This window comes from Pseudorasbora parva, chromosome 7, assembly GCF_024679245.1.
Source record: "Pseudorasbora parva isolate DD20220531a chromosome 7, ASM2467924v1, whole genome shotgun sequence".
NCBI classification, from domain to species: Eukaryota; Metazoa; Chordata; class Actinopteri; order Cypriniformes; family Gobionidae; genus Pseudorasbora; species Pseudorasbora parva.
Genome location: NC_090178.1, coordinates 7,561,505 through 7,576,346, shown reverse-complemented (window position 1 = coordinate 7,576,346; position 14,842 = coordinate 7,561,505). Strand labels below are relative to the sequence as shown.

General features: G+C 37.2%; 1 protein-coding gene across 1 annotated transcript in view; it reads right to left on the bottom strand.

Moving 5' to 3' along the window:
• Nucleotides 1–9,353: 9,353 nt before the first annotated feature.
• LOC137082627 (glucocorticoid-induced transcript 1 protein) overlaps nucleotides 9,354–14,842 on the bottom strand; it is a 17,288-nt gene continuing 11,799 nt past the window's right edge. The window contains exons 6-8 of the mRNA XM_067447926.1: nucleotides 14,418–14,553; nucleotides 11,425–11,545; nucleotides 9,354–10,183 (exon numbers count right to left, since the gene is read on the bottom strand). Of these exons, the coding sequence (XP_067304027.1) occupies nucleotides 9,913–10,183; nucleotides 11,425–11,545; nucleotides 14,418–14,553 (528 nt within the window). The 3' untranslated portion in view covers nucleotides 9,354–9,912. The remainder of the gene's footprint in view (nucleotides 10,184–11,424; nucleotides 11,546–14,417; nucleotides 14,554–14,842) is intronic.

Below are 14,842 nucleotides of genomic sequence, written 5' to 3'. Positions count from 1 at the left end.
AAGAAGACCATCAAATCAACTGTAACAAAGAGATTTGTTTGCAATTACAAACAAATTCATCCCGGTCCGCGTCACGCTAAAACAGAATGCATCGGATTTTACGTCGGATTTAGCCGTCTCACAGGCTGGGCTTTGCCGGTGCGGAAAGTTGATGGCGGAGGGCCGGAGGCCGAGTTGCCGGTTGCTCTCATGGACAAATGCCACACCAATCTAGAGAATGCTCTGGATTTTACGTCGGGTTCAGCTATCATACAGGTACTTTCTTTTGATACGTTGCTGTTAAGCTATGCTTTGGTTTACTTGAAGCACTGTGGCTTTTTTGCCGGTGCGTAGTTCCCTGTTGGTTTGGAGAACGTTCCCCTAACCCCAGGACGTACGTTCCACTAATCTCTTTATCCCGATATTATTTACCCTACATCAGTTCCCATCCCATATAAACTGTACGGAAGACGTTTTGGACGTCAATAATACATGTAGCCTACAACAAAGTCTTGTTTTGAATTGTTTAATCAATAGAAATAATCCATGCACAATGTTGTTAACCTTCATAAAGGATTAAATAAGATTGAATTTATTCATTAATATCTGATTTCGTAACTTGTAGCCTATCACTGACACCACAACCAAGTTTTACTTCAACACAATTTTATTTGCAGACAAAATGAATAAAGATTATTTTAATGAATAGTATTGCATTCATTCTATCTGAAATCAAACTATTTACACTCTTACATTTTTTAATTACAACTTATTATTAAAAAAAAAAAAACATGTCGGCCTTTAAAAAATAACCCCAATAACCTGCAGGGAACGTTCTGGGAACATTCTCTGTGGGTTATAAAAAATAAAACCCAAAATAACCTGCAGGGAATGTTCTGGAAAGGTTCTCTTTAGGTTATCAAATAACCTGCAGGGAACGTTTTCTCTTCAGGTTACAAAAACACAACTAATAACGTTGGTTAAAAAATAACCATATGGTACTGGGGGAAACAAATGCAATTCTGCATTGATTGAACCCCTGGTCGTTTCTAGTTCTGCAAACTCTGGTTTAGGAGGTACTACTTATGTGCATGAAAAGTCTATGCAAAAAGTAAAAAGGATCTTTGTAATTCAAGTTAAAGAATAAGAAATGGGGAATCTTTCTGACAGTAAATTGAGAACAATTTGGGATCCTAAAGTTGAGCCAAAGGGTCTCTTAGATAGTCATTTGAACATACGATGTATGAAGTAGGCTACCAAACATGCTAAACATGTTAAATCATGCAACGCTTGGCTAAGTGCTAATATATATGATTTACACTATGAAACAGGAAGTTGTTTTATATAACATACAATGTCCAATCTGCCCTAAACTTCACGTTTGATAATACAGCTTAATAATATTGCAGCTTTAATTAATAATTGTAATGGTGGATTTCAAAAAGGTTTGACGTTAGGACACCAGTGGGGCTTTTAGGGAAGAAAAATGTTCGAGTTAGGATGCTTCTGTGATATAGAATAGAATAGAATAGAATAGAATAGAATAGAATAGAATAGAATAGAATAGAATAGAATAGAATATCCTTTGTCCCATTACTGGGAAATTTGTCTTGGACATCATGACACGGCCAGTATACAATACAACAATACATGCATACATAAAAAGCCTAAATTCTAATATATAAAATACAGCATTTTGTCTATATTTATTATTTTAATGTAATTCTGTAATAGTTTTTGTCCTAAATGCTGTCCTAACTGAAATTGCCTTGGTTACCAAACAGATAAGATAGGATTCTGAAGTTAAGATGTTTCTGTAATACGCCCCCTGATTAATAATCCACCTGAAGTGGTCAATGCAATTTGGTTTCAGAGCAAAAGACTCAACTGCTAACTGTTACTTCACTGAAAAATTTAAGTCTCTCTTGGGACAAAAGTGGGGTTGTTGGTAGGGCTGTGCGATTAATCAAATCGTAATAAAATCGCGATTTGAGCATGTGCGATTTCTAAATCGCTTCATAGCACGATTTTTCCTGCTCCTGGCCCAACCTCCCAGTTTGCTATCTGAACCAATCAGAATGCAGCGTGCCTAAATTGAGTGCGAGAACGGAACAGACCGGGCATAACACATCAACATATGAAATAAATAAAAAATATTATAGGCTAGGCCTAATATTTAAACAAACCCTAATTAAATAAGCTAGGTCTTCTTTAACCCATAACCGCATTCTGATGGACATTCCTTTAGCCTATGGCAGCGGATATAACTCACAGTACAAGACATTTTTAGCCAGATATGTGCAAGACATAATTATAAACTATAAACTGTCTACTTTTATTTGTGTAGCCTACACTCACAAAGGCCGTTGATTCAGAGAACGGATTATTTTACATGCACTCACTCCAAATGCCGTCTTCATTTCAATAATTTATTTTGTTTCTAAATTCAGTTCGTATTTAAAAAAAACAACAACAAAAAACAAAGCGAAAATTAACTAAATCTAACGAAATTCAAAGCCAAAATAATGGGGAAAAAACTTTGAGTTACCACCATGCAAAATCAAACATGTCATTCTTCTAATTTTAATTAATATGTGGATAACAGGCCTAGCCTATATCCTTTCATTAAAAATAATGTCTATTGTGGCGCTGGGAGACGTAGGCCTACCAATTTTGTAGACTTTAGTCTGGGTTGTTTTTTTATTTTTGTTGTTTTGATTACCCACATTAATCAGTGATGATCCAAAATGAGCGAGTGCCTGCTGCGATCATCACCCGCGGACGAGTCATCCAAAAATATTTTTTGTGATATTCGGGTCGTTTGAAATAAAGATGCCAATTAAACCTTTGTAACTTATATAGTAGCCTACTAGACACAAGTTAAAATGAAATCCATTGATAAGGAGGATCCTCTGCATTCCAGCATCAGTGCAGCGAGTGAGCGCATTCAGCTCCGCAGGTCGAGTCAGGTCGGGGCCGAGGTGTGTCAGACCCAGCATATTTTAAGTCTGCTTTAATGCGGCATTGCGTCTTTACACAGAATTTTGATCAGACACAGACCCACGTTAGAGCCGCCTTAACTCGGCTGTGTAAAGATGCCTATAGAGGCGAGAATTAAACCGGCTCAACCCAGGGACGGTCGATTCAATATTATTTCTACACAGCAACGAAAGCTAAAAATAAGTAGCCTAATCTTCTGTTTTAGGCTGACTGGAGCCGTGTTTTTTTTATTTTTTTTATTTATTTATTTATTTATTTTACATTGTTGCAGCCATTAAAATAGTTCAGTTTTTTATTTTTATAGTTATATTTCATGTCGTTTCTTTATTAAGTTAATTTAGAAAAATGTTTAGAGCATTTTTTGTTTGTTAAATTAAAGTTTAAATTTTTTTAAGTGACGGCCAGCAACCAACAGAGTTAACTGAATGTTTAATCAATTTAGCCTCTAAAATCAACTCTTGACTGGTCTTGCCTATATAAAGTCCATAGATATAAAACACTTCAAGCATGTTAGTTCATTTAGCCTACTATTACCATCACAGTATAAGGCATATTTGACAAGCTGAGGCAGGCTGATGCTCCACGGAATGGCGCTTGCAAACTAAACGAGCTAAACAAATAAAAATAAAAATCTCCTCATTTACCGGAGTTCACATCAACGAAAGCAAAAGTTTCTCATTAATAAATATAGGCTATTTATATATTTTACTAGAGACGTGTTAACTTTTCGATAAAGCTCTAATTTGTTTCCTTTGGAAATATGTTTCAAATTCACACAGAATGCATTTATAATTGTAAAGCATGTTTGTTTGTGTCAAAATCGTGATTAAAATAGAAATCTGGAAAGAAAATTAAAAAATCGTGATTTTTTTTTTTTTTTTTTTCATATCGCACAGCCCTAGTTGTTGGGGTGGTGTTTCACATCACGATCTCACCTCTTGACACGGTAAACCACAAAATTCTTATGTCTAAACTATCAGGTTAAATTTTCTTCAGAGACTTTAAGATGGATTGAATCATATTTGTCTGGTCACACACAGTACAGGTCCTTCTCAAAAAATTAGCATATTGTGATAGTTAATTATTTTACATAATGTAATGAAAAAAATTAAACTTTCATATATTTTAGATTCATTGCACACCAACTGAAATATTTCAGGTCTTTTATTGTTTTAATACTGATGATTTTGGCATACAGCTCATGAAAACCCAAAATTCCTGTCTCAAAAAATATGCTTATTTCATCAGACCAATAAAAGAAAAGTGTTTTTAATACAAAAAAGTCAACCTTCAAATAATTATGTTAAGTTATGCACTCAATACTTGGTGGGGAATCCTTTTGCTGAAATGACTGCTTCAGTGCGGCGTGGCATGGAGGCGATCAGCCTGTGGCACTGCTGAGGTGTTATGGAGGCCCAGGATGCTTCGATAGCGGCCTTAAGCTCATCCAGAGTGTTGGGTCTTGCGTCTCTCAACTTTCTCTTCACAATATCCCACAGATTCTCTATGGGGTTCAGGTCAGGAGAGTTGGCAGGCCAATTGAGCACAGTAATACCAAGGTCAGTAAACCATTTACCAGTGGTTTTGGCACTGTGAGCAGGTGCCAGCTCGTGCTGAAAAACTAAATCTTCATCTCCATAAAGCTTTTCAGCAGATGGAGGCATGAAGTGCTCCAAAATCTCCTGATAGCGAGCTGCATTGACCCTGCCCTTGATAAAACACGGTGGACCAACACCAGCAGCTGACATGGCACCCCAGACCATCACTGACTGTGGGTACTTGACACTGGACTTCAGGCATTTTGGCATTTCCTTCTCCCCAGTCTTCCTCCAGACTCTGGCACCTTGATTTCCGAATGACATGCAAAATTTGCTTTCATCTGAAAAAAGTACAGTCCCTGACAAAAGTCTTGTCGCTTATCTATTTTCTAGAAATACCTGATATTAACCTGACTTTTAATTAATTCATTGGTGTTAGAAATAGCTCATATGAAAAGCTAAAACCCTCCCAAATTATGTTTAATGCACTGAAATAAATAATTTTCATAGAAAAAATATTTATCATTTAATCAAGACAGAAAGGTCAAAGTTTGGCAAGACAAAAGTTTTATCGCCTATACAGAAATTGAACAAATTTACTGCAAATACAAAAATATGTCAGCAAATTAAGTTGTGGCGCTGTGAGATCCAAATTTAATATCTTGTATGACTTCCATGAGCTTGAAGGACTCCATCCATGCGGTTTGGCAAGGATTCATACAATTTATTGGTGAAGTCATCAGGAATAGCTAAGAAAGCAGTCTTGCATGCCTCCCAGAGTTCATCAATATTCTTTGCTTTCGTCTTCCATGCGTCCTCTTTCATCCTACCCCACATATGCTCAATGATGTTCATGTCTGGTGACTGGGCTGGCCAATCCTGGAGCATCTTGATCTTCTTCGCCTTGAGGAACTTTGATGTGGAGATGGAAGTATGCGATGGAGCACCGTCCTGCTGCAGAATTTGGCCTCTTTTATGGTTGGGAATATAAGAGGTAGCTAAGATTTCTTGGTATTTTAGACTATTGATGTTCCCTTCCACCCTGCCGATCTCTCGCACACCCCCATACTGGATGTAACCCCAGACCATGATTTTTCCGCCACCAAACTTCACTGTTTTCTGGGTGAATCTCGGATGCATTCTGGCTCCAGTAGGTCTCCTGCAATATTTGCGGCGACTGTGGTGTAATTCAACAGAAGATTCATCTGAAAAATCCACCTTCTGCCACTTTTCCAGCGTCCATCCTTTTAGCAGGCTGTGGGCCTTGGCAAATGCCACACGGTTTTTCAATTGTCTTTTGTTTAGTGCTGGCTTCTGGGCACTGATTCGACCATGGAGGCCATTTCGAGACAGAATCCGACAAACAGTTCTGGTTGACACAGGGACTTCAGGTGACCAGGTCTCGTGGAGCTCTGCTGCAGTGGAAAATGGGCTGGCCTTGGATTTTCGAGCCAACAAACGGTCCTCTCGAGCAGTTGTTTTGCGGGGTGTGCCTGACCTGGGCTTGTCAAAAACGTCTCCAGTCTCTTCAAATCTTTTTTTTTTTATCCTCTGTACTTGACGCTGAGACACATTGAAGGTGTCTGCCACATCAGCAGTGGATCTGGTCTTCAGCCTCTTGATAATCAAAACTTTAGTCTCAGGGTGAATCTTAGGCATGTTTGCAGAGGTCTAGTTGCAGTTGATCTGAAGGTCTAGCGTACGGGGGTTCTTTTATACACACTTGAGACCTAATTGATCCATTATTAGTCACAGGTGAAGCTCATATGACAAGGTGACAACACTTATGTCTTTGCAAAAATTGACTCAATGGGCTTTACCAAGCTGTGAATATTAGAATACTTTTTGAAAGTTTAATTTTTCACTGAAACATTATCACAAAAGCTGCTGGGATTAAAATGAGTCATTTCTTATAAAAAAATCTTGATTAGAAATATATTTCAGCGGCACTTTAGGTCAATTTGTACACAAGCGACAAGACTTTTGTCAGGGACTGTACTTTGGACCACTGAGCAACAGTCCAGTGCTGCTTCTCTGTAGCCCAAAAGTGTCTTGACCTGGGGAATGCGGCACCTGTAGCCCATTTCCTGCACACGCCTGTGCACGGTGGCTCTGGATGTTTCTACTCCAGACTCAGTCCACTGCTTCCGCAGGTCCCCCAAGGTCTGGAATCGGTCCTTCTCCACAATCTTCCTCAGGGTCCGGTCACCTCTTCTCGTTGTGCAGCGTTTTTTGCCACACTTTTTCCTTCCCACAGACTTCCCACTGAGGTGCCTTGATACAGCACTCTGGGAACAGCCTATTCATTCAGAAATGTCTTTCTGTGTCTTACCCTCTCGCTTGAGGGTGTCAATGATGGCCTTCTGGACAGCAGTCAGGTCGGCAGTCTTACCCATGATTGCGGTTTTTGAGTAATGATCCAGGCTGGGAGTTTTTAAACGCCTCAGGAATCTTTTGCAGGTGTTTCCAGTTAATTAGTTGATTCAGATGATGAGGTTAATAGCTCGTTTAGAGAACCTTTTCATATGCTAATTTTTTGAGACAGGAATTTGGGGTTTTCATGAGCTGTATGCCAAAATCATCAGTATTAAAACAATAAAAGACCTGAAATATTTCAGTTGGTGTGCAATGAATCTAAAATATATGAAAGTTTAATTTTTATCATTACATTATGAAAAATAATGAACTTTATCACAATATGCTATTTTTTTGAGAAGGACCTGTATGTCAGAGTTCAGAATTATAAATCAGCCCCCATATGTACGTCCACAGGTGTTCCCCAATTTGAGTCCATTGCCATTAACCTTACATATAATGATCTTCCATCCGTTTGTCCTGACACAAACATCCAAATGAATGCGGATGATACCGTTATTTATACACGTGGGAGCAATGTCACAAGTTGCAAATAACTTGCAAAGTCTTTGGTTAATGTCACTGCTTGGCTAGAACTAGGGCGGTGCAATTTATCGAAATTATCTGAATATCGCAAATGTACATATCGCAATATTCATATCGCAATGGCATGCAATATCTGAATAATTTTAATAGGCTACTTCAACATTGTGGAAAGTGAATGTTTAAGGTTGACGCATATAGCAGAGAATAGACTGGGCGCTTGACTTGCTTGATATTAAAGAGTTATTAAACACAATAACTTCTTGCAGTCTTAAAGTGAGAGCTTTCCAATACAGAAAACCCTCCACGGTTTGTCAAACAACAAGAGAAAAAGAGATGATCACTCGGTGCTCTTGATTGAATAACCTTTGTAGCTTTATTATGTATTAGTGCTTAATTCACGTGAAGACTTCTATTTTTAATAACAAAGATAAAATAAAATAATAATCATCCACCCCTAGTTTAGGAGTTTTTGTTTACCTGGATGTTCTTGATGTAAAGAACATCCAGGTAAATATAACTATTATATTATAGGTTGATAGGTTGATATGACTATATATTACCAAGTCAAGCAAAGAGTTTTTGGCATTTATATTTTTACATTACATTTTTTGTTTGAATTGTAGTCAGATTTGTGACGCAAATTTTTGCTAAAACACTTCAAGTCACTTTCTTTTTCCAGAAAGAATGTGAAACAAATGGTATCATTCTCAGTTTTTAAATATTTAAAAAAAAAAAAATAATTACCATAGATTTTACACATTAATAGCAATATCATATCACATTATTTAACAAGGTATTGCATATCGCATTTTTCTTCAATATTGCACAGCCCGAGCTAGAACAAAGCTGTTTGCAGTTAAATAATTCTAAAACAGTATGCATGTTTATTTTTACCAAAAGAAATAGCTGAAGTGTAGTGCCAGATGTGGATGTAGCAGGGGAGGGGTATCTTTGTTGAGTTGTAATTGATTCTAGACCTTCTTTTAAGGCTCAAGTTAAAAAGGTTTGTAACCGGCCCGGGTTCAATTTAGTCTGTCAAATTTTAGATACAATACTCTACGTCAACAGAGGCTGCTGTTATATCTACATTCTATGATCTTATATCACTTGTTTGCTTGGTCACAAGCGAGTATAACTACTGACACCATTGGAGTCTCTGTATGAACAATCACTAGAAATGTTTGATAAAAAAATAATAATAATAATTTTCATCATTGCATCTTCTAAGTTGGAAAAACTTGATCAAATATGTAGATATTTGTCTTATGTTTAAGATTATACATAGCTTGTCTTCGTCATTAAAACAGCATGTTAACATTAGAACGACTGCATATCGGTCGACAAGGGCTGGAGAAAGAGGGCACTCATTCCTCTCAGAAAAAGTCAATTTAGTCCAAATTCCATCAACGATTACCATATGTCTGGATACATGGTTCTTTTACATTTAATCTAAAAAAAATAGTTGTTATTAACCACTATCAACATTAATATCTTATTATTTTGCTCCAGTCACCATCTCTTTTTTACCTCTTAGTCTTATGTAGCACAATATATGTTTAGACAAAACATTTATGTATTTTTATCTCATGGGATCACGTACCTGTGCTTTTATTTTATATTTTTGCTGTTTCTTTTTTCTCTCTCGCTCTCACTTTTCTCTTTTGTGTGTGACCTATGATGCTCTGTTTTTGTTTTTAGGCTGACTTTTTAACATTTCTGTCTTTGGGCTAATTCTGGCACATTTATGTTCATGTTTATTGATATGCACAGCCCCTGTGAACAAACAAAATAAACAATGATAGCGGACGGACGGACAGACAGATAGATGGATGGAGAGAGAGAATCTCAGTACTAAAAAACCTCCTAAACTCACAATTCAACCGAAAAATATAGATAGCACATAGTTGAAGTAAAACACAGAAAATACACACAAATATTATACTTCATAAATGTCACTTTAATGCGAGCATCCAAATTCCAGCAGTTATATTTATACACCATAACAGTGTCACATGAATAAAAGAGGAAGACGCTAAAATGACAACCATTATTACTCAAACAGGGAAGTATGGATGTTAGGGCTGGGCAGTATTTTGAATATGGACAATATATTTTTGAAAGCAGTACAATGACTTTTGGGGTGAACTTATGCTATATATCATCAAAATACTAAAAAAATAATATTGAGAAATAATTAGTTATAGCTATATAATCCAGCCCTAATGGAAGCTAAACCTGAGTTGTGTTAAGGCATGAAAGGACATGTTTGGCTGTTGGATTACAGCTAAATACTGTCATATCTAATGTGATTTACCTGGTTAGTAGGATGTGCTGTAAGATTAAGTAAAGATGTGTGCATTCCAGCAGAATTATATGAAACTGCAATACAAAGTTCAACATACAGCATAATGGTCCTTTTGTATAACCATTAGCAAGTATGAAGTTTCCTAGAAAGTAGAGTCAGAACGCGGTTCCAGATCTGAGCTCTGATTGGCTAACTGAGCAGCAGGCACTTCCTAATACTGCAGCGTTCAGAGGCCACGGGCCGCAGAGGGAAGCTGTTTTGCACGGTGGCCTCTGTAAATGGACCAGACGTCTGTCCTGAAGTTTGATTATCCAGCGGACTGGATTGAGCAGCAGCATCTGATGGGAATAGGGATGAACACAGCAGCTTTACAGGACAGAAGGCAGAGCCGCTCGGAGTGAAGTTTACCTTGTTTCTGTCAGGGCAGGAAAAGATGGGAAAGCCTTGTGTCCTACAAGTGCTACAAGATAAATATACAAAAAAAAAAAAACATTAGCATGTCATAATTTTGTAGTTATGCTCAGATCTCAAATATATGCTAGAAATTGATCTTTGTGCATGCAATTTCAATAATATATATATATATATATTTTAGGGATGCACCGAATATTCGGCAACCGAAATTATTCGGCCGAAAATAGCCAAAAAAAGCACTTTCGGCATTCGGCCGAATAAGTAAAAAGGCCGAATAATTTTGGCCGAACAATGACGTTTTTAATGACGCGATCAAAAAGTAACCCACGTAGAGTGAGAGCTGCGTGCTTTATGCAGCAAACATGTCAGCAGTGTGGAAGCACTGTTTAGTGCTGAAATTTAGTGCTCATGTCATCGATGAGAAGAGGAACCGACTTTCATGTGAGAAAGCAGAGAAGCTACTTTTCATAAAGAAGAACCTGCCACTTTTACTGAAGAAGTAGGCTAAGTAGGCTTATGTCTAAGACAGTTATTTATTTGTTGTGGGTTCATCCACATTTTTTGCACTATTCAATGCACATTAGTTGTTGTAGACATACAGAGTTACATTCTTTCAGCAGTCAGTTATAGGCCTAACATAGGCTATTCAAGAAGGGGGGCTTCTAAGATGGCCAAATAAAAATATATTTTTTATTTTACTAATTATTTATTTTAAGTTATGTTGTGCTTAGTTTGTATAATATCTGCTGGAATGTTAAAAAAAAATCAGTGTTAAATAAATATTTTGAAATTGTATTTTTGTTATTTGATTTATTTCTCTGAAAAGCAACACAAAATAGTAAAAAGCAAATTTTTACTATTTAATTATTGTAATGGTAAAAAAAATTGCCAAATAAATGGAAAAAATGCGAAACACCGTGTTCGGTATTCGGCCTTCGGTCTTCGGCCAAGCATTTCATTATTATTCGGTTTCGGCTTCGGCCAAGAATTTCATTTCGGTGCATCCCTAATATATTTAATATAATTTCCTTTTTTAAATAACACATTTATGGAAAATCATTATTTTCCACAAACATGAAACATGACATTTACTATGGTATTAAAATAAAACATGTCTAACAAGTATAACAATGCTTTCTGCGCAAAACTGAGCTCCTTTTTTTTTTTACAAGCAAACAGCAAGAAAAACCTTGTACCAAAAACCAAAGCATGCTCTCTGGGTGTGTACAACAGTATAGTTTTAAAAAAGCATTTTATGAGAATCTACAGTAGTGCAATGGTACTTACATGAGATCTTCAAACACTTTAACTCTCTCGCAGCCCTCGGGAGGCTCGCGTTTAAACGTGTAACTGTTGTTGGGTTTGGGTGAGCTGGAAAACTGAGGCAGAGGTGAACCGTTCCTGTAATCTAAAAGGACAAAGCTGTTTATTTCAGCAAACCATCCCTTATAAAATATGTGGAAGTACCACTGCACCAAAATGGTATCAGATGGCAGTCACATGGTAATCTGATATATGCCATAGTAGTGTTGTCACGATACCAAAATTATGACTTCGATACGATACCAGACTCAAATACCTCGATATCGATACCACGGTAAAAAAAAAAGATTATGATGAATATGACAACAGAACTTATTATTCATCTTTTTATTAAAAACTCACGTGGCCAGCATGTTCCTTGGGGTTGGGCATCGGTTTGATTTGAATTAGGGATGCACCGATACCATTTTTCCAGAACCGATCCGATATTAAAAATGTTGAGTATCGGTCGATACCGATACTAAACCGATCCGATACCAATGCAGTTTTGTCTATGTAGAATTTCTAAGCCTTAGTGTGTAGAATTGAATAAATTAGATTAGTGAATAATACAGCAGCAAAAGTTATAAAATCACGAGTGCACAATAATTGTATAAAATCTAAACTTTTGGGAAAAAATAAAGGAAACCACAAAAGTGAATAACTGTAGCTGTAAATCTGGTAAAATATGTTACACAAAATATATTCATGAAAAACAAGTAAATATATTTATAGAAATAGGGCCTATATACTAAGAAATTGCATTTATTTTAAATGTATAGTGCATATTTTTAATGAGGCAGCAACATATAGATAGAGCAGAACAAGAAAGGCTATTAATAAGGCTTTCATAGTGCAACAGTAGCATAATACAGAGCGGCACAAAGCGCTTATGCGCATCCTGTGCGCAGGATGATGCGCTTGAAGCAACACGGAGTCACATGCTCACAGCCACAGTCATAGACGCCCACAGCGCGCCGCACTCCGTCCGCATCGAGAAGTTTAAAACAAGATATAGACGCGTAGTATTCTTATAAGCCGTTTATTTTAACAGTTTAACATTTCAGTTACTGTGTGAAAAACAATATAATAACTAGTCCAGTGTTGTGATCTAACTGACACCCGGTAGAAAGTTACACGGTTTACAGCAATAAACGCCTGCAGATAGCCATTTTTTTGAGAAACCATAACGTTAGAGCGTTATCTACAGATCAAGCATAATAACAATACATAATCTTGGAAAGTTTCATCGTATTGAGTGTCGTAACCGAACGTGACAGTTTAAAGCTGAATGGAGAGTGACTGACAGCCGCAGTGGAGGGAAGCATTGACGTGAACTAATCTGTACTCGCATTAAACATTTACATTTACATTTATGCATTTGGCAGACGCTTTTATCCAAAGCGACTTACATTGCATTCAAGGTACACATTTTACATTATTGTCAATTCTTGCTTTCCCTGGGAATCGAACCCATGACCTTGGCGTTGCTAGCGCCATGCTCTACTAGTTGAGCTACAGGAAAGAAGCTCCTAAACGATGGAATGGCTTCAGAACACTTATAATAAAGTGCACGAATCGTTGATGCTTTATAAGGTTTATGTGCCTTTTGTGGGGCGCTGGGGCTTAACAATAACACAGAATATTATGCGCACAGTATCGAATTTAGATCGGTCCTGTCTGTCCGATACCCGATCCGGCAAATAATGGCAGATCGGAACCGATCCCGAGTATCGGATCGGTACATCCCTAATTTGAATGATTCTGATTCTTTCTTTCAATTTCGGTTCTCGATTGCGATTCTTTGAGGGGTGGAGTCAAAACATGTCACATCGATATTCAATGCTATTTCCGATACCACAGGGGGAAAATCTTTGCATATACTGTCAAATAGATATTTTTAATATAATAATAATTTTTGACTATTGAAAGTCTAGGGCTAGGCAATCAAATTTCTTCTGAAGAGATCACTTTATATGATAAAGCTTTTTCTCATATAAACATTGATCAATTACTATTAAAATTCTCACATATTTGCTAACTCAATGTATTTTTTACAACGGGGTAATTGTTGTAATAGATTACACACAGCCCAAGGAAGCTTGATTTTGAATGGTAAATTGAATTTAAAAAGACGAGTAAATGGTAAAAGTAAGAACAAATAAACAGATTAAAAAAAATAGCACAAATAAATACAATATAATAAAAGATACAAATGAAATAGACTGCTTTTTTCAGGTAGGTCTAACATTCAGGTAAGAAACTGAATATAAAAAAATTGCTAAGTAATTAAATTTAAAATAACATTGGATAATGTTCTTTGTAAAAAATTAAATAGCCTACAGATGAAACCATTAAAGGTACACGAGTTGATCAGTCAAGAGCAGTGTGATTGTTTGTCTTTGTAGTTTGAATAACAAATGACTGCGGTCCCTTTAAGACTAACGCACGCATGGATGCTAAACACTGTTCCTGTTACTCGTTCTTAATTTCTTCCTGGACTGTTTTCGCCTGTGTTTATGTTAATACTCCAAGATGTTCACTGAGAATTCTTTTGACTGTATTTGACCAATAATAAGCTGGACAAAGAAGCAAATGTTTGCACTTGTATGTCAGAGACGGCTTCATTATGCAGTATGTGTGTGCGCTTCAGATGTGAACGTGAAATCTGCAGGGATTAGTAGATTTATGTGCAATCCTGAGCGAAATTCATACTGATCACACACTAACACGCTGTCATGAGGAAAAATCCATCAGAACGCACGTTCGCTGTGCTCAGAGGGTTAACCGGGCTGAGTGAGAATATGTGGGTGCGTGTCAACTCGCTGGCGGTCGGTCAGGAGAGCGCAGCTGGTATCGATACTGTACAAACTGAGTATCGTATCGTTTCAGATATTCCAGTATCGATGCATATCGAAATATCGATATTTTTGACAACACTATGCCATAGTGAATGAGTACTATACTGATTGCTGTACCTTTCTCAGTGTCTGCAGTAGGAGAGCAGCCGTAAGCGGGACTGTAGGAGAGCTGCGTCTCAGTGCTGTGAGCGTGAAGGTCACCGTGATGAAGAGGAGGCACAGGTGCTCGGCCACCGTCTCGCACCTCCAAAGCCTGAAACAACAGAATAAACACTATGAATACAAAACAAAGTTGAAACGTTTTATTGAAATGTGTGTGTCTGTATGTATGTACAGGAATAAGTGGTTTATGAGGACAAACAAACCAAATGTGATGGGTAGGGTTAGCGTAGGGGGAGAGAATATAAAGTTTGTACAGTATAAAAATCATTAAGCCTATAGAGAATCCCCTTAAAACACACATTTAAAAGTGTGTGTGTGTATACAACTATCTTTGTGAAGCCCGGTTTGAGTTTTAGACTATCGGAGTTAGGACAAAAGAG